This window comes from Gallinula chloropus, assembly GCF_964237585.1.
Source record: "Gallinula chloropus genome assembly, chromosome: 3".
Lineage (NCBI taxonomy): Eukaryota > Metazoa > Chordata > Aves > Gruiformes > Rallidae > Gallinula > Gallinula chloropus.
The window spans coordinates 90,396,212-90,420,859 of NC_140087.1; the positions used below are offsets into that span (position 1 = coordinate 90,396,212).

The 24,648-nt window shown below is 40.2% G+C and overlaps 2 protein-coding genes across 6 annotated transcripts in view; both read right to left on the reverse strand.

Annotated features, from left to right (window-relative positions):
- Positions 1 to 197: 197 nt before the first annotated feature.
- On the reverse strand, positions 198 to 15,701 carry DDX43 (DEAD-box helicase 43; the record flags this gene model as incomplete). Its single annotated transcript, XM_084261155.1, has 16 exons — positions 198 to 317; positions 1,742 to 1,829; positions 2,655 to 2,793; positions 4,257 to 4,366; positions 4,914 to 5,041; positions 6,258 to 6,345; positions 7,066 to 7,166; positions 8,456 to 8,597; positions 9,974 to 10,084; positions 10,362 to 10,480; positions 10,559 to 10,715; positions 12,250 to 12,331; positions 12,854 to 12,961; positions 14,236 to 14,368; positions 14,725 to 14,780; positions 15,377 to 15,701. 16 exons carry the CDS (start codon positions 15,699 to 15,701, stop codon positions 198 to 200), a joined length of 2,007 nt encoding a protein of 668 aa, XP_084117281.1.
- Positions 15,702 to 22,294: 6,593 nt separating this feature from the next.
- The window catches only part of KCNQ5 (potassium voltage-gated channel subfamily Q member 5), a gene marked incomplete at its 5' end in the record, with an annotated part of 282,145 nt that continues 279,791 nt past the window's right edge, over positions 22,295 to 24,648 (reverse strand). For all 5 annotated transcript variants that reach the window (XM_084261330.1, XM_084261328.1, XM_084261327.1 and 2 more), the window contains 2 exons: positions 22,295 to 23,350; positions 23,728 to 23,854. In XM_084261330.1, coding sequence (XP_084117456.1) covers positions 22,409 to 23,350; positions 23,728 to 23,854 — 1,069 coding nt within the window. In that variant the 3' untranslated portion in view covers positions 22,295 to 22,408. The remainder of the gene's footprint in view (positions 23,351 to 23,727; positions 23,855 to 24,648) is intronic.

Sequence of the window (24,648 nt, forward strand, 5' to 3'; positions counted from 1 at the left end):
TCTTAAATGAAAATAGTGTCCAAGCACAAAACTAGATTTCTATATAAAGTCAATCCAGATTTCTTTTCTAAGCCACTTTCAAGGGCATTTTATTTAACTGGGACAGGTATAGAAAACACTCAGGTGAGAAAAGAAACTTCTAAATTCAAGCCTGTGGATGCTAACACTTGACTATAACCACTCCCATTTCAGAAGCTTCAAAGGATCAGTTCTTTTGAGGGATTCCTGTAAGGTCTTCGTATACCCTTTTCATTTTCTTTCCTGATTTGAAATTGTTTGTATCTTTCTGCCATCACAATAAGCTCGTTAGGAACTACCTGATAAGAAAGCAGCACAAGAACAAGGTCAGTTTAAAATAATTCTAAACTATTAATTTTTGTGTACCCAAACTTGATTTATCTATCTGGTTCCTGTCTCTTCTGGTAAGATATATAGAGAAATCCCTTTTACATAAGATTACACTGAACTACACTGAAAAATAATCTGCACAGTGTCCCTGGACTTTCAGTTACATATGTATACTAGTATCACCATATCTGATGACAACATATAACCAGCTAATTAGAGCATTAGTACTGCAGACAGAAATAGATCTTTCAGTGATAATGAACAGCTGGAAGATGTGTCCGATGCCACAGCACATACATGTATTTGTATGTTAAATTATTATGATTGATATTAAACACCTTCTGCAAGCTTTAACAGCCTCTGAAGAGAAACTTTGGTGCTTAAAGAAAGCATTTCCATAGGAAGAGTTCTCACATGGACAAAACAAGGCTAAAAGACAAGAAGTGGAGGACAACGGTTGGGTTTTTCCTGTTGGGAGGTTTGGTTTTTTCTTTGGTGGTGTTTTTTCCCCAAACCTCCCTCCTTCAAAAGCGTCTTATGAGGTTTGTAGTAAGTGGCATAACATCTTTCAAAGAAGAGCCGTAAAACAGAAGAGTCAGGTGAAGTTCCAATTCAGGGTTTAAAGTCTGAATAAGTATCCACAACAACAACTGCAAGTCTTAGGTAAAAAGCAATTTAGTTTGCATTCATCAAGCTCCAATTCCCCAAGTTAAAAACAAATAAAAGCCCACCAAAAATCAAGTCAAAGTATGGACTTGGAGTTCACTATAAATCAGAAAAACTGTTTCTTGCCACAACAAGAAACTGTAACATAATTGTCACTGTTTTCTTAGATATGGTAGCAAGAAAGCAAACAAAAAAAGTGTTTCCTTGAAATAAATCCCATTCCAGTCCTATTTCCCATACTATTTACAAACCTCTGTAAGAAAGACAGCTGGGAAAAGTATAGCTTGGAATAGTACTGGCAGATATCACAACTTTCAGACATAATAAACATATAAATAATTGAACTTCCTCCAATATAAATATTGTTAATATTTACACTGTTAAACAAGATCATTGGCACACATGTCCAGAAGTGAAACACAAATGGAATAAAACACTGTGAAATAAAATAGACCCTGTTATTCCCCTGCAGACCTCTACATTTGTGTAGGTTGGTTACTTTTTCTTGGGACGTGGAAGGCTTTGATTAAAGTTTCTGGTTCTTTCTGGAACTCACCTCTAAGGTGAGGTACAGCTAACAATGTTGAGGACAAGAGACACGTAGGTACCCATTTTTGCCCAAAACACTGCAAGCACTTACCAAGAGAGGTCTAAGTCAGCTTCCTGAACATTTTCAGGTCATAACAAAGAACCAACGTAAAGCTTACCCAGAAAGAAGTATTCTTACTTGGTTTGCTCTTTCCAGAATTTCAATCAGCTCAGACGCAACCCTCCAATCGCTCCTAGTGACAAGCGTTACTGCTTCCCCGGTACGGCTAAACAAAGAATGAAATAACTGTTGGTCTCCAAAACAACTGTTGCTGGGCTTTTCTTATTGACCTATGCAGTAATAAATTGTAGGTACAGGCAGTATTATTGAACCAAAAGATAAAACTGGCTTGAGTATTTACTACACACACGTCAGGAAGCAACTCTTCCTAAAGATCAGAATACGATTCATTATCTCACATGAAGCAAAGGAGCAACTAATTTAGACTTTTAGACAATAAACCTAGCATAAAGACAACATAATTAAGTATAAAGAGACATTAAGTTCATTTCATAATTAAAATAAACAAATCTACAAGCAGACACCCCTCCAAAAAACAAAACAAAACCAAACTCTCATACTTGTGGCAACCTAGGTAAACAGCATTCAAATATCTTAACCCCATACTACGCTGTTATGACAGCCTCAAAACTTTGAATTTATCTATGGGTTTTTTTTTCCCCAATGGGCTGCCTGGTTAACTGAACAGCTCAGCAACTCTGAGAGAGACAAACAAGGAAGTGGTATTTCAGAACATCTACACAGAAGTTGTTCTGAACTGCAATTCATCCCCACATCTAAACCATCTCTCAAACATCACTCATTCCCATCCACTACAATGAAATGACAGAAAAGCAGCAAACTTGCTAGCCTTAAACTTAAGAGTGAATGAATTTCAAAGGATAAAAGTAGTGTGTTACTATCTAAAACAAACTTCGATAGTCTTCACTCCCCACTCCACACGACCTTTAGGCGTAACAAGGTCAAGAGCAACACCTATGCAGCACATAAAATACTGGCAATATATCACTATTTTCTTGTGAATGCTTACCCTGCTCTTCCAGTGCGACCTATTCTATGAACATATTCTTCAATGTTGCGAGGGAAGTCAAAGTTAAAAACATGAGTAATATCATGAACATCAAGGCCACGGGACGCTAAGTCAGTAGCTACCAGTATTCTGACTTTGCCTAAAATAAGTCCAACAGAAAGAAAATGGAAATTAATGGAATAAATAGAATATACACTCCACTCTATTGGTTTTCTAGTGTATAATGCCCTTATTCTTAACACATAAAAGCAAAACTTGCTTGTTGCCTGTCATATTGCATCAGTTTCAAGTACAAGGTGGTAAGTAAGCACTCAAAATGTCATCTGACTATTATTTGTATTGCACCTGTAGAACAGGAGGTGCAGGAGAACTAAGAAACATGCACAGCTGCTATAAGGAGTCTGTGAAAACAACATAAACTTCAACTATATTCTCAACTGGCATTCTTATTGCAGGACTACTCTTTGTTTTATCAGCATGTGACCACACAACCCCAAAGTATAACCCTACGGCATGGTCATGAGCAGAACTCTTTCAGTGACAGCACCGTCATTTCACAGAATCACAAGGTTGGAAAAGACCTTTAAGAACATCGAGTCCAACCGTTCCTGTCCTATGCTAAATCATATCCCTAAGTACCTCATCTACCCACCTTTTAAACACATCCAGGGAAGGTGACTCAAGCACCTCCCCGGGCAGCCTGTTCCAGGCCCTGACAACTCTTTCAGTAAAAATTTTTTTGCTAATATCTAATCTGAATCTGCCCTGGTGCAGCTTCATGCCATTTCCCCTTGTCCTATCTCCTGTCACCTGGCTGAAGAGACCATCACCCACTGCTCTACAACTTCCTTTCAGGTAGTTGTAGGTGGTGATAAGGTCTCCTCTTCTCCAGGCTAAACGTCTCCAGCTCCCTCAGCCACTCCTCATAGGATTTGCCCTCCAGCCCCTTCACCAGCCTGGTTGCTCTCTACACTCACTTGAGGACCTCAATATCCATATGGTGAGGAGTCCAGAACTAGACACAGTACTCGAGGTGTGGCCTCACCAATGCCAAGTACAGGGGCACAATCACTTCCCTAGACCTACTGGCCACACCATATTTGATACAAGCCAAGATGCCATTGGCCTTCTTGGCTGCCTGGGCACACTGCTGGCTCATATTCAGCCTGCAGTCAACCAACACCCCCATGTCCTTCTCTGCCTGACAGCTCTCCAGCCAGTCTCCCCCAAGCCTGTAGTGCTGCACGGGGCTGTTATGTCCCGTGTGCAGCACTCTACACTTGGCACTGTTAAATCTCATCCCATTGGTCTCTCTACTGTTCTGGAGACTAACACAATTTTGACTTTTCCAGAGAGATTTAAAAAATAAAATAAACCCCACTTTAAATTATTTCACTTGTAGGCATTCCAAATTTTATCTGTTTGGTTTTCGGGTGGGGTTTTTCTGGTCAAAATTAAAGAAAGTACACCTGTAATTCAGAGCTCTAATGTTTTCATTTCTCTGTTACTGAAGAGACATTGCACTTAGAAAAAGACAATGTTCTGCACATGGCAAGCTTTAAAAACCTGGGCTACCAAACCAATACTTAGGTACAAACATACCTTTCTTGAAGTCATCTAAAGCCTGCTCTCGATCACACTGTTCCCTGTTACCATGAAGGGACTGTACTGGAATTCCTTGGAGACCGAAGTCACTTGCTAAGTCATCCGCTCTAAGATGAAATAAAACAATGATTCTTATTAATCTTAGATCTAGAAGATAATAGACACGTAGCCAAGGATGAAATCCTACCTACATCATCTGATATTTATTACAAAACTGTATAAAACCAAGACTATTCCCTACATAAACATTTGCTTTTATTTATATATAACTGAAATAATAGATGATTTTTGTGTTCTTCACGTAAAAAGCTCAGGTATGGTACAATGATCACCACCCCCACCCCATCAGGTCTTGTACACACCAGCTGTATAGGTGAGTAAACCAGCCATTGCATTACTGCATCCCCAAGAGCCTTAACATCTACTGTAACTACGTGAAACGGAGACTTATCACAACAGCTCATGATACTGAAAAGGATATGAACTACCAGTTGGTCTGGAGGAATGAATGAATACTAAATAAAACAGAAACACTACTACTACCAGCACACTGTTGAATAGAGTTGTTACACTTGGTAATTATTACATGAACTAAGAAAGGAGCCAGTATTTCTGACAGAAAAAGTGAACAGATACTGGAAACTGATTACATACGTAAGTTTTTTCCCCACAAAAATGATGACCTTATCTTTTGGCTTCATAGAGTCAACGAAGTCCTGCATGAAAGCTTTCTTTTCCTCCTCGTCAATAACAACAACTTTCTGTTCTACTGTATTTACTGCCTGTTAAAGACCAAAACAGGATGTTAAGTAGAAACAGATCAGAATAGTATTTTTTCTGTGACTTACCATATTATGATATTATAAAACTAGCAGCATACTATGCAAAGCTACTTCAAACACACAATATCAGTTTGGAGTTCAAACAACACAGGCTTATTTGTTGTTTCTTAGATGCTTTAGGAGAATAGCAAAATTTATCTTTAAGCAGTTTGCCAAATCATATCTTTGCAGAGATTTAGAGGGCACAGATTAGCAGACTAATGACATGAAGTATTCCTATTATCAGTGAAGATCAGACTGAAGTACTTTGTATTAATCCAGAGCAATCTGGAACAATGCCAAGACTTGAAAGCACAAGCTTTTAAACAAGAAGTGATCAGTCCTATCTAGTTCTTCCAACAAGAGTTTAGTAAAAAAACCAAACCAAACAAACTTTACTCCACTGTATTTGAAGGCTGCCACACAATGTCTACAGTATACTGCGTAACTATTACAAAGATCTAGATGTTCTCATGGCACCGCATCATAATCTTGTAGCAAGGGCTGAAGAATCAAATACACAAAAAGAGTCTCTCTCCACACAGGAGCTCTTCCCCCTGCCCAGGTCACCTCTTCAATTAAGAGAATGTCCTAAAAGAGATGAATGCAGTAGACAAAAGAGCTACAATAGCAGTTGTTATCTTTCACATTCTGATCCTACCTTTGACAAGTAACGCCCTTTGACAAAAGCACAATTCTGAAAAGAACAGATTAAAAGTACATTTTCCCCCTACTTCTACCTAAAAGTGCATTGTATTTTAAGTCTCCTCATTCCCTAGCATTAAGCAGTAGAAGTGAAAAGAAAAACTTCATAATGTAAGATCTCCGCATCCCGGTCCAATTTCCATAAGCACATGGCACAGTGAAGTACAATACTCGAACTTCAATTTGATTGATACTTGTCACTGGCATCTTCTGCTGAAGATTTAGGACTTCAAGATCTTGAGAAGAACAAAGTTCTTTTTCAACTGGTTGGGTTTTTTTTCCCTTTTAGTTCTTTCCAAACTTTTAATGAAGCTTTGAAAGGATAATAGACAGCTGGCTTTTAAAGGAGTTTGTATTGATTTTAAAGTTACATGCATTTACTTACCTATATAGTTACATGCAACTGTAGGCTCTTCTCCCAAAAAAACACCCAACCCCACAAAAAAACCCAACAGAACACCCAACAACTTACTGCTAAGTCAAGAGTACCAACATATACAATCATAGGATTTTTCAAATAGGATTTTGCTAGGCGACGAACACCATCAGGCCAAGTAGCACTGGACAAGTGAAGAAGAAAACACACATGTAAGAACTGAGGGCAGCATCTTCTCTGATTCACTCAATCACAATCTTTCTTTTCTTTCTTATCTACCAGCGAAACACTTGAGTAAGCAATTAACAGTAGTGAGCTTATACATTATTTAGAAATAATCTGAAGAAGTGATTAATAGCAGCACTCAAGATAAAGGTTATTAGTACAGGCAACAGTTACGGAACCTTTCTAAGTAGTTCAAGAATATCTAATAAGCAAGCTTCCAGCCTATCTCAAAGAGCAGCAGCTCCAACACCAAGTACGGTAACACAAACTATTCTATTGGGCAGCTCCCAAAAAAGTGCATAACTTCAAAATTAATCCAAATACAGACTAGCAAGACACAGATCGGAATGTTAGGATGCATCTTTGGTCCCAGAAGGAGACGTGGAAGTTGGCATTTCAAACTGGCAAATCCTAGCACCCCCTGGCACCTTCCTTTTTGGGAAGAACTCAGTTGTTTCTACAGTTGATATAAAACATCAGAAGAGAGGAAAGAAGTGAAAATAAAACTGTCAAATGACTCATTAGGACTGACTAGACAGAATGAGAAAGAAAACTGATGCCCCTCCCATTTTGACTAGTACAAGTCTTAGTAAGACTGACACATTTGTTTTCAAGTTAACTTGTTCAATAGCCTTATGTTTACATCATTTATTTATGAAGCACTATTATGCCTACATACCTGGTCATAACAGTTTGTCTATCAGGCCGCACATCTATTAGGATCTTCATTATCTGAGGTTCAAATCCCATATCCAACATTCTGTCAGCCTCATCTAAAACCTGCTCAGAACAAGGTTTATTGTGTCAGGTTCCTTTAGATAAGGGTGTTGGCAGGGCATTACATAGCATTACCATTTTAATTGCAAAATCCATTCCATAATGTATTGCAAAACCACTTCAATTTCTATTTCACATTTTCAGTTTCCTTGAAGCTTTTCCCATCTAGTAATGCATTTACAGGCAGAACAAGAAAACCCACAGAACCTTTAAGAGCATGTAAAGTCAATGAAGAAGAAAAAAAACCCTGTTTGTTTTAATAACAATTTGGTTGGTGCCTAAAACTAAGCACAGAATTTTTTAAAAAGCGACAAAAACAAAACCAAGGAAACCTGGGGGGGAACCCTGCACAATGTAACTCCAATAAGAAATTTTTGATAATATATAGGGGAAATCTCTTTTCTACATTGTTAAGAGATGATGTAAGAGACCAAAAATATCAATTTACTTCCTCATTAGAAGGCAAAAAGCCAGACTCTACATTCTGGCTTACAGTAGGACATAGCATAACTCCCATAGCTCAAACAGGTTTCATCTGGTAAAAAAAAAAACAAGCCACCAAAAAACAAACAACCTTTAACTTTTTGAATAGAATTGGAGATAACTTGTTATGGTGTAATGAATATTTAACCCTTAAGAGGGAGTGGAGATAAGGGAAGAAAAACAGGCCAAATTGTCAAACTAGACAAGAATTCACCAGCTAGACAGATAACTCAGCAGTAATGTGAATATTTGAAAGTATTTTACAAAATAGCAATGGTTTTAACTGCCCAGTATAACAAAGGCAAGAATGAAACAAAGACGAAAGGACTCTTAACAACGTTTACATGACTATTTTCCCCACTGAGATCAAAAGATGGTCGGTTACCCAATAGCTTAGATATCCAACTGTTTGTGACTGGTGCCTACTGCCCAAGTTCTTATTGGAATTTAAGTCACTGGTAACCTTTAAAAGAAAAGGCAACTTGGGAAAAGCATTTAATCTGTTAACTGATCTTGCTTGCCAAAGTGAACTTCAAAACAGCAAACACTAACATGAGATAACAATTTAGCATCTTTAAAATGCTTACTGTGCTAGAAACCTGGTTTACTTTTTTTTCCCCTTGGGTATATTCTACATCTGCAATGCAATTATGCTAAGCATGGACCATCCCTCCAACACTAATCTCAATGTTCAGATATATTGCCTTAAGACTCAAAAAGTTTGTAAGAAAACTTCATTAAAGCTTAAGTTAACGTTCAGTCAACCATTTCCCAGCTGGTGCAATACTCATTCCGTATCGGCTACTTGCCAAGTATGTCACACTCTTCAGGTTTATGAATTTGTTCATCTGAAGATCGTGCAGTCTGCCAGGAGTAGCAATAACAATATCCACACCTTTGGTAACCACGTTTATCTGTCCTTTTCGGTCCCCACCACCATATATGCAAATACTGAAAAATAAAACATTCCACAGAAGCAGCGTATTACAGCTCAAGTAAAGTCAATCTTTTTCAAATAAATGCCACCATGTTGCTTAATTTTAAAAGGTATTATCTGTTATTACCAAGAGGAAGGAATGCAGCAAGTGTGACTGACAGCATCACAGTAACTAATGGACTTAACACTGAATGATAATCCCTCAACAGTTCAGCATTAGCTTTCTGCTGAAATTGCAGTGAAATTGATAATGAAAGGAAGGAAGACAGCTATTAAGTTACCAGCATGTCTCCGGCTGTTCTGAAAACATTCACACAAAAAACAGATGAACTTATGAAAGGATTCATGATTTTCTAAACAGTAACACAAGGCATCTGATTCTTGATGGTAAAGCTATCAATGCACTTGATAGGGTGCTAGGCTCACAGACAAACTTAATACACTCTGTAAAACTCCGCAGTATCTTTGAGAAGGAAGCAGAACATACATCTCAGTATTCGATGACTATGAGACTAACTCTAAATGCTATATGAAGTTACCAGAGCACCCTAAAAATTAAGTTTTTTGGAGTACAGTAATATTTGTTTAATAGCTTAAATGAAGACCTGCACTCTCAGCAGGCTTCTGGCTGAAATCAAACTGGACAGAGCAGTCAACAAACTAGAAGGCTAGGCTGTAACTTGGAATACACACAGAAGGCTGACAGTAAACCCACAAAGTTTAAAATAACAGAGGGATGGAATTACCCCACGGCTGACAGCCAACACACCACAAGATGGCTTTACAGACAAGACATGGGGGGGCAAGAAATGGAACATTATTCAGCAGTGCAGCCCCACAGAAAAGCAAGCCAGCAGGTTGAGAGAACTCATTATTCCTCTTTGCTCAGAATTTGTGAGACTGCACCTTGAGCATAAATAATAGCCAGTTTTTATACCCCTCACCTATATGACAAGACAGATATATCCATACTGGAGCAAGTCCAGCAGGCAGCTACCAAGATGGTCAAGAGGATGGAGCACACGACATGAGAAGCTGGTAACCACACTCGTTCAAACTGAAGAGAAGACTCAGGGACATCTTGTTGCTGTCTACAACTACTCAACACTAAGGTGCCAAGAAGGCACAGCCAGACTGTTCTCAGCTGTCCACACAAAAGGACAAGAAGCAACAGACAAGGCTGCAATACAGAGAATTCCAACTGCACAAGGATCAGATTTTCACCGTATGAGTAGTTAAAGCAGACATTCTGAAAACCTGAGAAAATAGGAATTCTTCATTACTACCTCCTCCCGCTTCCTTAGCAAAAGGAAATTATTTTAGCAGGCAAATTAAGCCACAACTAATAGGAAAAAAATATACTTAACAAGCAAGCAAGAATTAAGATTACCTTTTAATTCCTTTGTATGAGTACTTCAAACACTCTGCCTCTACTTGAAGTGCCAGTTCTCGAGTGGGAGCAAGGACTAACATCCCTGGTCCCTCACGCTGATCTCCGGGTCTGCAATAAAGTCTCTTTAGAACGTGGCTACATAAGCCTAGGCAAAGCCTGTCACATTTGATATCAGATTTTTTATTTTATTTTTTTTTAATACTGTTCTAGGCTTTCTCAGTACACTGCTACAAACAGAACCTAGGGTGACAAATTTGGTATGTATTCCGCTAGGTGTGTAATTTTTCTCCAATTTATGAAATATCTTCCTTACTAGAAACCCACCATACAGGGGTGGGGGGAAGTATCCACAGCTAAACAAGTCAGACACACGAGCAGTCCTTACATTGGTTGTGAAGTCAAGTGAATGAATCCAGGCATTAAGTATGCTAATGTCTTCCCAGTACCAGTCTGTGCTATACCAATAAGATCAATTCCTTGGAGTATGATCGGCCATGCCTGGGACTAACAAAAAACAACAAATACTTATACATACTTTTCTCTTAACCTTCAGTTAGAGAGTCATCAAAATTGAAGAAGTACCTGAATCGGTGTAGGCTTCTGAAAACCAACTTTTCTGATATTAGCCATGATATCAGGATAATGCTCAAATACATCTTCGAATTTACAGACAGGATTGGGAATGCAGCGCTTTTCACCTTCTTTTAAGTCATCACACATTATATTATTATTTTCTTTCCTGTACAGAATTAAAGAAGTGCACTTGCTTTAAAGTCTCATTGTCTGGAAAAGCAGAGCTACCACAAAAGACTGCCTTTCTAGGTTTGTTTGGGTTTTCTGTTTAAAACAAAATGCTGAAACAACAAAACCCAAGTTTGGGCTCTTGAATAAAACTATTTTTCTGAAAGCCTTACTACAGAAACAGTTTTCCTGGAACCATCAATTACCATGCTTTCCTAAGAGTGACTGATTTTAAGTTACGTATGGATATTAAGATGAACTGCAGTCCTGTCATATCAGACTCCAATTACACTCTGTTGCAAAATAAATAACAGTGACCAGTTTTTTAAGCCTAAATACAACCTAGAACTCATACGAATGGATTGGACTTTGTCAGAATCCTATTTTCTAAGAAGAGCCTTGCTGAAATATTTTCAGAGCAGCTCCTGGGATGCTCTAGAAAATACAGAGCAGTTTACAAGAAATGTGGCTAGTCAGACAAGCTCAAAAAAACCTGTAATCCCTCAACCTCAAAATCTAACTGAAGAAACAAAACTGAAAATACAACATTGTACACAAAAAGCTACATTAAAAACAGAGGTTCTGAAGATCTTCTTTCCAACTGAGAAGTATTAATATGCATAAGTATTTATCTTCCTTCCCCTTCCATACTATTCTGAAGATTCCATTCAGCAAATAGTTTTACTTGAGAGGGTGTGGTCTAGGAAAAGAACGGGTAATTTAACCTCTCCTTATGTTTACATTTTTTTTCAATTAGATTTTTTTCCTCAAAGCAAACAGATTAGAGGAAAAGAAATAAAAACATTCCTTTAATGCAAGAGCCTGCAGAACTGTTGTTCTTGAGCAGCTCTAACAGTAACACATACACACACTGCAAGGCAACAGGTGTCAGGGTCTTGTTTACTGTGGCAAGGTTTCTGTGCAGGGCATGCAAGTGAAAAAACAGACACCATACAAAAGTAATAAAAGGTAAAGTTTCAAGAGCATTGACCAGCTTCGTTAGAAGTACTAAAACCAGTTGAAACTATTACAAGGCCCAAACAGAATCACTTGAAAGAGACAATCTGCTTTTCTTGCAAAGTAAGAATTGCTGGATCAAAATGAATGGATACCGCTGACTGAGGCACTTACTCACCAGGATGTACAGACAGAAGCTGAAATCTGTTTTGAAGATGGTATTTGACTAAAATACATGGGGGAAAAAAGGGCAGCCAAGAGGTATTCAACATGAACATGCTGTCTCATGAAATGCAAAGAAACAGCCAAAAGTTAACAAACTGTCTTGATATCTTTCCTTTCTGCAAGTCACCTGGAACACTTTTAGAGAAGCAGCTAATCCCTAAAGTTAGTTTTCCAGGCAACTTATAGTACCTCATGTGATCATTATCGCTCAATGCCTACAAGTATCTCAGTTGTGAGAATACCCTAACATTATTGCTTTTCTCTTGGTATTTCATCTCCCACATTATAGGCTTTATACCTTAACAGTTACTTTCACCAAACAGATGATTCTCTAATACAAATGATCTTACCGCCACAGCTCCACTTCTTCTTGTGACATAGATGCAGTTCTTGCTGATTCTTTATAGAAGTTTTTCTCAATTGGAGGCAAGCCTTAAACAATCAGAAAAAGCAGATCTGAGTCAGTAAGAAACACTACAGATTCAGGAAAAGTCAGCTAATGCTCAAGACGGAAATCCCAAAGACCCCGACAGTGCTTTGTACTAGGAGACTACTCAAAAGCACTTGGAAGACTATTGCTGTTCATGTAAAAGATGAAGAACGAGACAAACACGTTGGTATCTGCAAAAGAGCCACTTCCCCCACATTTCAAGTTCTCAAGTAATTTCTGTTAACATACAATTAACAGTTCTCTGCAGTCACATACAAACAACAATACTTTCAAGGGTGAAGTCAAAATACCGAATAGTAAGTTTAAGTCTTCACAGAGCAGCTACAGTGTCCTCTACGACCACACTGAGAAATACCAACATGGTCATTTCACTGAAAATAATTAACTAATCTGGACAGTAAAAGATTCAGTCAACTCAAAGCAAACGTTGTAAATGTTTTAAGCATTCAACAGATTTCTCATACAAAGACAAGTACCATAAAAATCAAAATTTTAAAAATCACCTGCCCACTTCATAGCTTCATATTTAGCTTTGTTCTCTCGAAGAGAGGCCCAGTTAATCACCACTTTCCTTGGATTATTTTCAGGCTCAACAATGTCAGAGGTTTTTCCTGTGGAGTTAGTACCAAAATGCTGCTGTTTGATGTAATCTGTTGGAGGGTGGGAGAGAAACCCCCCTCAAAACAAACACAATAGAAAGAGAAAATAAGGTAAGGGCTCTTAAGCATTTAAATAGAAAATTCTTTCCTAGGTATTAGCCTGGAACATCATTAAAATCATACAAATCCAATTCAGATTAAAAAGAAGTATATCAACATCTTTAACTATTGACAGAAAGTAAGCCTAGGTTCTCAAATTTCCTCCAGCTTTAAATAAAACTTGTTGTACAACAGGCTTTTGAAAAAAGTTGTGAACCCAGTAGATGACAGATGGACAAAATCCTTTACAGCAGGGTTTGCTTCCAAAGCACCCAATGTTACAATGAAGTCTCAGTGTACTTAACACTCCATATCACTTTTTTGATGAGGTTGACACTTCTTAAAGAAAGATTTTATAAATGACAACACAATTATGTATTTGTGGAAAAAGCAGGAAGCATGGGGAAAACAACAGTCACGTATACTACGGAACCATTAACTATTTCTGTTTTCTTGAAACATGCTCATCCACCTTCCAGGGCACTTCTACATGCAAAACTCACAACTGCTCCATTCATTATTCCAATGCTGGAATACAATTCTCAGATCCCCTTTTCCTCATCAATGCCTCCGATCAACAACTGATGCTGTATATGCTCTCAATGAGTTCTTGCACAGGCAAACAAGATGAATTCCAGTAACATGAGCAGCATCTCAACATAGAGTTGTTACTGATATGTCCACGTTAAAAAGTTACCACAATAAAGCTCAGCAAAGTAAGGCAGGAGGTGCACCATCAAATCTAAAATACTAGCTTCCTGTGGGCACCGTAAGAAGTCAGCATTGCCTATGCTATAATCAGTGCATCTGCTTTACAGGCTACATTCATAAAGGCTTACTGAATTGCATTAAAACTTAAGCCAGAACCAAAAGTGGTAGGTTGGAGGAATCAGACTGATTATGCAAGAAACCAATAAGCATAACATTCAGCTTTCATGAAAATGGTTGAAAACACACAGGAACAGACTTTCATAGAAATTTATCAGTATAAGGGGTGGAAAAAGCTGTTCATATCAGAGAGAGTAGGATACAGAGATATTCCTGTTTTAAGGAGGTATGTCCAAGAACAAGGTGAAAGTTAATTCACTTTGGTAAAATACTTATGACATAAAAACACTCCTGCAAACTACCAAATATATGGAGAAACAGTCCATAGTATTGTTTTTGTTAAAAACTTTGTTTCTTACCTTTCTCAGTCCCACCTCTAATGTAGTTTTGTCCAGATCTTATAACAGTATTATCAATCAACATCTTGGCTTTGTTCTGCACAGCAACACTGCCAAAAATCTGTACTTCAGCTTCATAGGTTCCCTTTATAACCTACGTTCATAAAACCTCAGTAAGTTTTTTAATACTATGAAGACAAAGATACATTAAGAACAGTCTTTTTTTTTTTTTCTCCTGAATTTGAACTTATCAGGAAAAGACCCCTTAATTCCCTTTCTAAACCAGACGGAAATAAATTCAAAAAAATCAGTCAGCTTTTCCTATTTTCATATCCCAGTGAAGTTACACCCCCAAAGCCACTTCCTTTTTATCAATTCTTGTAAGAAGTGTCATTATTACAGCTATTGCAACACTCCTCAACATGCTGCAGTAACTCTGGTTTACATGGAAGCAAAACGAAGTACAACCAAAATAGATTCCAGGCCTAGATGACACACAGCACATCATACCTTTATCCTGGAACCTGAAGAATCCTCAAGTTCTCTTATTTTACTTCCACCTCGACCTGTTATAAAGATACACTGCAGATATTAAAGAGATTTGCACCAAAACCTGTTAGAACTATAAACCAAAATACTGCAACTCTAAGTGCTGTGACCAAAACCCAAGACTTTCCCAAGAGTGCACACATCCATGAATGAACTTGTGACACCATACTGCTAGATAAAGACTGATGCTAATTTCTGCCAATTAGCCAGAGGAGGGCAGGGGGAAAGGCAAGTAATTTGAAAAGCAGGAGATGCAACCAGCTCAGGAGAGCACTATCCCTTCCCCAACGTGACTAAAGAGGGGCTTTGCCCCACTGACATACACCTGGCCATGAGAAACTGCCATCAACCCAACCAGCTTAGGGAGAAAAAACTCAGCTCCCATGGCAAGCAGACAAGTTCCACACACAGGTCAGTACTCTGCAAAACCCTCCTGCCATGCCCAAGCAACAAAGCTGTAAGGGAGTAACAAGCGGCCGGAGCCCTTCTGGGGCCAGGGAGAAGGAAAGAATGGGGTGCAGAGAGGCAGGAGCCCACACGGGCCAAGCACCCCTGTGCATGCAAAGGGGCAGGGGGGGAAGGAAGGGTAAAGAGGATGAGTGTTCCTTCCTACCTATGAGAGCCCCGACCAGGGCGCTATCGAGGCGGAAGCACAAGGGGGGCGTAACGTCCCGAGCCTGGCCGGCGGCAGCTCGAGGCGGCCGCTGCCACACCGCCTCCCCCGGGCCGCGGGAGCTCTCAGCGCCTCGAAGCTCCCACTCCTCCCCTCCAAGGCTGGCCGCTGCCTCCTGCCGCCACTCGGCGCTTTTTCGTTCTTGACCGCCCCTTACAGGCAAAGGGACCACCGGCGCCTGCTGCGGACGCCAGCAGGCAGCGGAAGATGGCAGCTGACGCGGGGCAGCGCCCTCCTCGTCGCTACTCTCTTCCCAGTCAGACATACCGACACCCTCCCCCGACTCCGCAACCCATGTGGCGAGCCTCGACGCGCCTTAGGCTAGGGGCGCGCCGATTGGCCAAGGCGGGCCGTCCTCTAAGCAGCGATTGGCTGGCTCGGGGAGGCGGTGTGGTAGTAGAACCTATGGCAGTCCCTGTTAAGGGGGGGGATGTCTGGGTGTAGGTGCGTGCTGTGGGGCCGTTAGGGCTGCGGGGCTGTCCTCGCGCCGTTCTCCTGCGTGCCGTGCGGGCTCTGGGGTAGCCCTGCGTGGGCTTCGCTGAGGAGAAGGCGGAGGTGTTTTAGGATGTGGGGGAGAAGAACTCTGCCCTTGCCGAGCGGGAAGCGCGGTGGCGGCGGGGCGGGCAGGCAGGCAGGCAGGCAGCCTCTGTGGCGTCTGTGGAGTCTGTGGACCGGTGGCGGCAGCACTGGGTGGTTTGGCTCGCCGGTACGTTGCGGTCTGGGCTTTTAAGGGCAGTCTGAATATTGAACCTCAAGCGGTGATGGAGATTTTCGTATGGTCCAGTGTACTAAAGCTGATGGGTATGGGGAATGGAGTTGCAGAAGGGCTGAGGTTGATCTGGAGATCATCCAGTCCAGCCCCCTTCTCCAGCAGGGACAGCAAGAGCCAGTTCTGCAGGGCTGTGTCCAGGTGATTCCGGAGTGTATCCCAAGCGTGGAGATGCTGTGGCTTCTCTGGGCAAGCTGTGCCAGTGCTTTGTCACAGCAAAACGTTACAAAAATAAAAGACAAAATCCTGTCCATGTTTCATCCCCACCCCTCTTCAGTTACACTGTCAATCTGCTAAATGAGGCTTTAAATTTCCTTCAGGTGTAGTCCTGGCCTCCTGTTTTACAGAGCTGACCAGTGAAGATACGTGTGTGTGTCTTTATGGATGCACATTACCGCCTGTGCCTGGTCATTGTGTGCTCCAGGGTAACTCAACAGGAAATACTTCACTCTGATTTTGCCTGACCCTTCCCTACTACCTCTATGTGTGTGTAAAGCAAGACATCTGGGTTTAACATGAGAAGACCATGCATATATATGTTTGCCTTTTTTCCTGTCTGGTGTTTATTCTTTGTCAGAGCTTGGCAATGGTCACATTGCCAGTGGGTATAAATGACTAACGTGGAAAATCTGTGGTTTTGGAGGTATCTAAGGTTACATTCATCAGAGAGGTAGGGGTCACCTATACATGGAAGTATTTTGCTCTGTTTTTCACAGATTCACAGAAAGGACCTCCAGAGATCATCGGGTCCAACCCCCCTGCCAAAGCAGTTTCCCTAGGACAGGTCGCACAGGTAGGCATCCAGACAGGTCTTGAATGTCTCTAGAGAAGGAGACTGCACAACTTCCCTGTGCAGCCTGTTCCGGTGCTCTGTCACACTCCCTGTGAAAAAGTTGTTCATGTTGGTGCGGAACTTCCTGTGCTCCAACTTGAAGCCATTGCCCCTTGTCCTGTTCTCACAGGCAACTGAAAAGGGGCTGGCTATTTCCCACTGTATTTTGACACCTTCGGGGAGGCAGTGACACAATCACAGACTTTCTATATTTGATACTTTACACTCAAATACACCTTATCTTTACACCTTATCTTCAGCAGGGCTGCAGGAAAAGCAAAGTGAGGAAAGAAGGCTGTAGGTTTGGTGCAGTAGTATTCTAGAGCAGCTTTTATGATTCAGCACAGAGGAAAGAGCTTCAATCACCTATGTAGCCTTCCCTAAGGAATCCTGCTTCTGGCACAGCCTCCTGATTGTCAACCCAGAATCAATTCCCGCTTATCTAACAAGATAATTTCTCACAGAGGTGCTGAAACATCTGAAGTAAACTCTGCTCTAAACAGTTACCAGAAACTGAACATATCAGGCTAGTTTGTGCACATTTTATTCTAGTAAACTTCCTTTGTGATGTTTTGGTCCATTTAATAACAAGATTTAAAAACTTCAAAAGGAAAACCATAAGCAAGGATTGGTTTTTTGGTTTTTTTTTTTGGGGGGTGGGGAGAGGAGTGTTGATGCTTTGGTTTGTTTTTTTTTGGCCTGATATGTGCCTGCCCCATACAATTGTTTATGAAAGGAAAAAAAAAAGCCACCAATAAACACTGTACTTTTCAAATAATTTTTATTAACAACAATATGGATTCAACTTTGTCAAGAAATTACAATTAACATTGTAATGTACTGGCTAATGTCATTGCAGTGTCAGTGGAAGCAGCCTTCGTGCTTTCTAAGCCTGTTACGAAACAGGCTTTTTATCTTTCAAAGAAGTAAAAAATGCTTCCAAATAGCAGGTGATACTGGGTATGTCTGGCATTGTCCTCTGTGTGGCCATGGCTGAATGAATGGCCACGCTTACGTCCAGATAAATGAACAGGAAAGTATTACATGCTTCCACTGACGCTGCAGGGGACACAATTCTTATTTCAAAAACCAATTAACCTTTTTAGACAGTGACAGCACTTTGTGTGATGTTGTAATCCATTTGAATTAAGTCGATTAACACACTTGGGGGAAAAAAAAAAAAGTGAAGCAGAAATATCTGGGGCAAATTCTTTTCTGACCTGTATTTCATTCAAACCTAATGAATCCAAAAGGATTGCATGACATATGAGTCAGGATAAAAGTTGGCCCAGAGAGGCAAGTTCGTTCCTGGTATAGAGGTGGGTTCAGTTCCTTTGCGGTCAGTGGAACTGAGCCTGGTTATCCCAATGGAGACTGAACTTCACCCAGTTGGGCAGCGAATTCATTGAAGTCAGTGAAGCCATCCAAGGATGAATTTAGCCTCAGGTGTTTTAAACCCTTTTTTCGTTCTTTTGCTGTTGTATTTTCTTTTCCTGCTTACTCCTTTTTTTCCTGATTATTCTCTTTTTCTCTGTGCTTTTTAAAAATGTCCCTCCTCTTCTTCCCTTTTTACATCAATACTTTGTGCGTTATTTTTTTATATAGTCAATGTGACATGGGTAAATTCAGCTAAGTATTAGTTTCCTCAGGAAATAAATGGAATATTACCATTTTCACTTTAAACAGATGCCCAACAAAATAAGGATTTGAATCTGAGCTCCCGATTCAAGAAAAATTCTTTAACTCCATAGAATGAATGAATTCCATAGAATTTTTGCTTGAGTAAGGATTGCAGGTCCCAATCCAGAAATACTACTGTACATCAGATGTTCTACTATACATCAGCAGTTCAGTATGATTTGACTTATCACAGAAGAGCAGGTGAATTACTCATCACCATACTATAATGAGAGCAGTCACTCTAAGGAGAATTATCTCAAAAACATATGGAACAACCGTGGGCACTGTGAATAAAAGTGTATGATCTTTGCAATCTTGAACCCTAGGCTAAAACACTATATTCATATTTAAATAAAAAGTATAGACCATATAAGCCAGGAGCAAATACAAATTTTTAAACAAATAATAATCATCAAAACTATTCTTTTCGGTTCTCTCTTCAATCAGGTACAAGAAACACGCTGACCAGAAAACAGTTATTTGGATAAGGCTTAATTCCTGAAGCTCTTAATTAAGCTCAAATTCTCTCTTCAACAATCCTCAAGTGGATTGCAAATCAGAAGAAAATAGTAATTGTCTTTTGTCCCTAGTCATGAATGATTCTTATCTGTCATGAGCCGGACTTTAATAAGCAGCTCAGGACAAGACTCGAAAAAGCCAAACAGCTCCTTCTTTTGTGAAACCCATGAATGACTGTCAGTCATGACACTGTCTTGTAAAGAGAGAGCATAGAACAGGAAACTCCTTATGAGGAAATGTGAGCAAAGCTTATAAAAATCCAAACAAACAATTCTTTCTCTCCAGAATTTCATATATTCACTACTCTTTCTATTTTCTATCAATATTATGTTAAAAAATTCCTATATGATAAGACTTGCAGCTACAAAAATAATAATGGTGAGCATAAAAGAAAAAAAAAATTAGGATTTTTAAACCATAATTTGAACAGATACGATTTTCTGGATTTATTAGTTCTTTGTAAAGACATTAACATTTTCATACATAATTTATAGAACTCATTCTTTTGTGCACAAAAAAACTGTATTAAATAAATTAACTTAAAATTAGAAGGAATCAAGCATGTCTTTTAAGGCAAAAATACCAAGTTTCTGTGAGATAAGTTATCAGCAAAACCCAAGGCCCCGTCTCTGTGCGGAATCGGTAAGCGCCGGGCCAATGCTCAGTTCTCCCGTTGACGCCTTCCGGGCTCAACGGGGGTGCAACCATCTGCTCGTGCAGATGAAGGTGGAAGAGTGGTGTCCAAATTCATGATGCCGTGATTTTTCCATCTCGCCAAGGAGGGGAAGGGAGTTTCGTTACCGAACACACAGTTCCCATGTGCCCGATCTCTTGCTCCTTAGCTGAACCTAAGTGCGGGTTTATGCTTAGGCTAGCAAGGAGGCTTCATATGGAAGGCAAGAAAGGCACCATAAACCATTCAAAAAAAGAAAGAGAAGCCAAAAGGAACCCCAACTCATAAGTTTTAAAATTTTGGATAGGACTTTAAACTTACAGAGCTGTCTGGATAAACTGCAGACATTCAAATAAGTTCATAGTTAAATGAACTGAGATGCGGAAAAAAAAAAAAACCATTTATTCTCACAGGATTGCTGTTGTAATCAGGCTTCATTACGGTTAGACTGCACATAAAAGAAAACAAGACTGAATGTGGTAAATTATATGGCAAATCAGTGGTGAGGAACTTGTGCTTCAAGGCGTCTTTCAGGATTTGACAGCTGAAGTTTGCTCCGGCATAAGCCATGGAACACAGCGTACCATCCATGGACCCCGTGTTAACAACGCAATATATACACTCTACAGTTTGCATGTACTTTCACATAATAAGGTTATCATGTAACATCCAGGAATACTTCTGTAAAGGAAATATGGAAGCAGAAATTACAATGGTTTCATAGTAAACAGATCAAGTCCTTCACAATACAATCTACAGCATTTAGCCATGGTTAAGACTGGAGTGATGTTTGTGGTGTACGTAGTTAGTTCCCAGCAGGTCTGAGCGTTGAGAAAACACTGCCCTGAGTGAGCTGGCACTGGCACCCCCGTACATTCGGTGTTCCTGCTGCTAGAGGGAAGCTGAGCCCAAGCCAGGTTGTCTACGAGCCTGTGGTGCAGGTGGGGTATAAATCTGGGGGTGGGCAGGGGAGAGGCAACGCACAGAAACCTCTTTCCGCTGGGAAGAGTGAAAGCCCATTTAGGCTCCGCAAGGGTTGTCCCAGGGGCGAAGCCTTGCTGGGGATGTGCAGATAGGCACTAACACTGCTCCTGCATCTCAGCAGAAGTGAAGGGTAGGTTAGGGTAAGAGGAAGAGAGGGTGCATCAAGCAGGAATGCTTGGTCTGATGTAGGCTTTGAATTTGAAAACTCAGGTATTAGGAGGAAGGAGTCTGAAGGTCCTTTCTTTGAAAGTTCGCAAGAAATGATTGCAGCTGTGACACAGTGTTGAGCTATAAGTGTGACCACTTTCCCCTCTCTCCTCCTCCCCTTTATTTAAAAAGCAAACAAACAAAACAAAGCAAGAAAAAAACAAACCCCCTTTGACTCCAGGTTGGTTTTTTTTTTTTTTTTCAGTTAAGGTAGTCTTCCCTACTTCTATTTCCATTTCTGATTGCCTACCTGGCTTTTTATTTCCCTTCCTGCCAATCTGAATCCATCTTATACATTTTTCCTTCATTGGTTGTGTTTTCCCTCTTCCCTGTTCTATCCTCTTTACTTTTACTCTGTATTTCAGTTCTTCATTTTCTCTCCTTTCCCAGCACTACAAAGTGCTGTCATGGTATCAGGCTGGGACTGCAAGGAAAATTGCCAAAATTTCCACAGAAGGAAACACCGCTTCTATAATAAAAGCAGTGTGTGCTTCCTTTGCTTCCTTCCTTCCCCTACCGCTGCTGAAATGTTTCAGATTCACAAGATAGCTCCTCAGTGGGACTGGAAGAAGGAGAGATTCCCCTGAATTTTTAGTGCAGTCACCCAGGATATCCACTTCTGAGGCCAGCCCCAATCCTTTAAAATACAAACTTTTCATAGCAAAATAATGTTCTTCTTATAAAGAACAACGTGGTAGTGGCGTGTCAGATACTTTTGCCACGACACTAAATCACCAAAAATCAGATGGATATTAACATACTGTTTTTCAGAGTTAAAAATAACTGATTACTGATGAGCTAATGTGTGTATCTTGCAACTGGCAGCCATTTCTAATCCCATGTTACTGGTTTCCTTGGTACCTTGCTAGCAGCTGTAGATATTTTTTTCGTTGTAAACATAAACTATCATCTAAATCAGGACATTATATATATATTTAATTAGTTCAGAAGCAAAGTGCTTTAAACTTTACAAGTTTTACTCCTGCCCTGTAGAAATGACACTAGGTCTAAATGCTCAAATTTTTGCTTTTTTGATACATCCTGCAGCATTAGCTTTGTAGGCAACTCATCATTTAAACCTACCGTACTACATAAAGGCTGCTGTACTGTAGGTGTAAATTTGAATGTCAGCTGTCACTTAAACATGCATTTTTCATGCAACTAGGAATTATGGGCTCATTCAACTGCTTCTCAGATTCATCCCAATTTTTGTGGTTTTATCTTATTAAAAAGGCTTTCAAAACAGTTCATGCTATGATATGTATGACTAGAGGAATGACCCAGCCAATGAAGAAAGCCCACAAGCTGTTACTTAAGTTTGACGTGGAGCAGATTGAGTGCTTCTGCACCGTCCCCTGGCTTGCAAATGCTTTGAGATGATCTTGATATTCCAGTCCTTAGAGAGTCAGCAGAGAGAGTTGTTTCCACTAACGGGCGCGAGATGGCTTCAGTAGTCTCTGTTCCTGCCTCCGACTCCAACTCTTCATCAGTTATAAATAATTTTGACTCCCTCCATTTGGAGTATACATCTTGGCTACCTCTGGAACCACTGGAGTCACTGCCAGCAATCTGTACATTCAGTTCTTCTGTTGATTGTATAAGGTTTTGTACAGATAAAGATTTTCCTAAATCCATTTGCACCACAGGTTTAACTGAGAGCAAAGGTTCCCCTTCTGTATCCAGGCTTTTTCTCCATGCGAGATCCTTCGTCGCGCTGGGCTGTGCAACTTGTCCATTGTCCTTTGATGCAACAAGGCAAGCGGTGACATCGGAAATGTTTTCCTGCGTGGTTACAGGAATAATATGAACGGGCTCAGGCCTATTGATATGCTTCATTGATGAGAAAGGTGGTATTTGTAATGTTGTTGGAGTTGCTGGTTTAGTCGCCTGGTTTATTTGGTTTGATGTACTGTTAACCGTTGCAGGTCCATCGTTTGGCACTTGCGTTGCTTGACTATGCATAGCTGAACTAAAAGCATAGTAAGCCTGAGTGCTAAATTCATTTGGTGTCAGTATAAGCTGTAGGCCACGAGGCAGATTGGCACTAGCAGATCTGGATACACACCCGCTGATTTGTGCAGAATTAGACAAATCTTTGTTGTCCGATGGACTCTGGTAGTCAGAAGTCTGTTCACACTCAAAAGCTGGCATTTGAAAGGAAGCCAAAGTGAGCGCGGACGCAGATCCTTTTCGCAAAACTTGTTGGTAAATATCTAAGAGACAGTCCAGTTTTGACTCAATGGATTGTACCTGCAGGAGGAGAGGACAAGGTTAACATCAATGCCAAACGCTGGTTTAAGACATTTGGAACCCAAGCAAAGGGAGAATGTCACTGTTGAAGAGACAAATGGAAGGAGCTTGGTATACGCTATATACTTGAAAAATAATGTCAAAAGCCATGTACCTTTTTCGCAAGCAAGCTATTAAAAGGGAAAACAGTAACCTGTGATTTTTCCTTACTTGCTTTTCTGTACATGAAAGACAATCAATTTTAATTCAACATGTAAATGAAGCGGGTATTAGGAAAAAAAAAAGAATTACCTGTTCAGCCTTTGAAACTGGCAATGAAATTCACACAAGGCACGAGCAACTGAGCAAGACAGAAGCGACACAGATAATCACTCTACCTGTTTTTCCACCTTGACTACGCGCCCTAACATACTGAGGTCATCAGTTGTTTCATTTTCTGCAGGATTCTTTTCTCTGTTTCTTTTATCTGCTGTGATTTGTCCTTTCCCAAGAATTTGGTCAACACTGTAAGAGAAACCAAAAGCTCCCGTGATTCCTGGAAACGGTGATGATATGGAATTGTTTGCTATATTCATACATTAAAAATTAAAACCACAGTACTTCAGAAAAGCACTTGAGAAAGATGACAAACTTAATTTTATTAAGAACAACAACTATGACGACTGATTTTTGAGTATTCGAGACTGCTTTTGTTTTCCACTGGCACTAACCAGAAGCCAGACCTTAGTCATCACCTGGGAGAGCTGGGACAAGACTTGCTGCGTGGGGGAGAGAGGAGGTGAGCCCTCCAGCGGCCTCATGTCATCAAAGCATAGACATACCACTGCCATTCAGCTCTCCTATCCTAACAGCAGTGAGTCCAGGGCAGGTTGTCAGTTTGAAGCAGAAATCTCAGCCCTGATGTTGGTAATGATACATGTGATACAATGTTGTTTTTATTTGGGTTTTTTTTTTTCCCTAAATTATTATTTCCGGGAATCTAGAACACAAAACCTACATAAATACTGCATTACCTGTACTTGCTAATTTCTCCTATGTGAAAAAATACATCTGAGATAGGAGAAAGTCAGTCCTCAACGTTGACCTCATGCTTTTGGCAACCTCCTCACTAAATTTCTTGTTTACAAATGGACCTTACAAATAAAGGATTACCTTTTCTATTGTTCAGACTTCCATTTTCTGGGAACAATTTAAATAGATACATATTTTTCTGGTTTCCTTTTGCTCACAATGTATTTTCTGGCTCAGCTGTGTTCATGGAAGGAAAGGCATGGATGCAATTTGTACCCAAATATAAC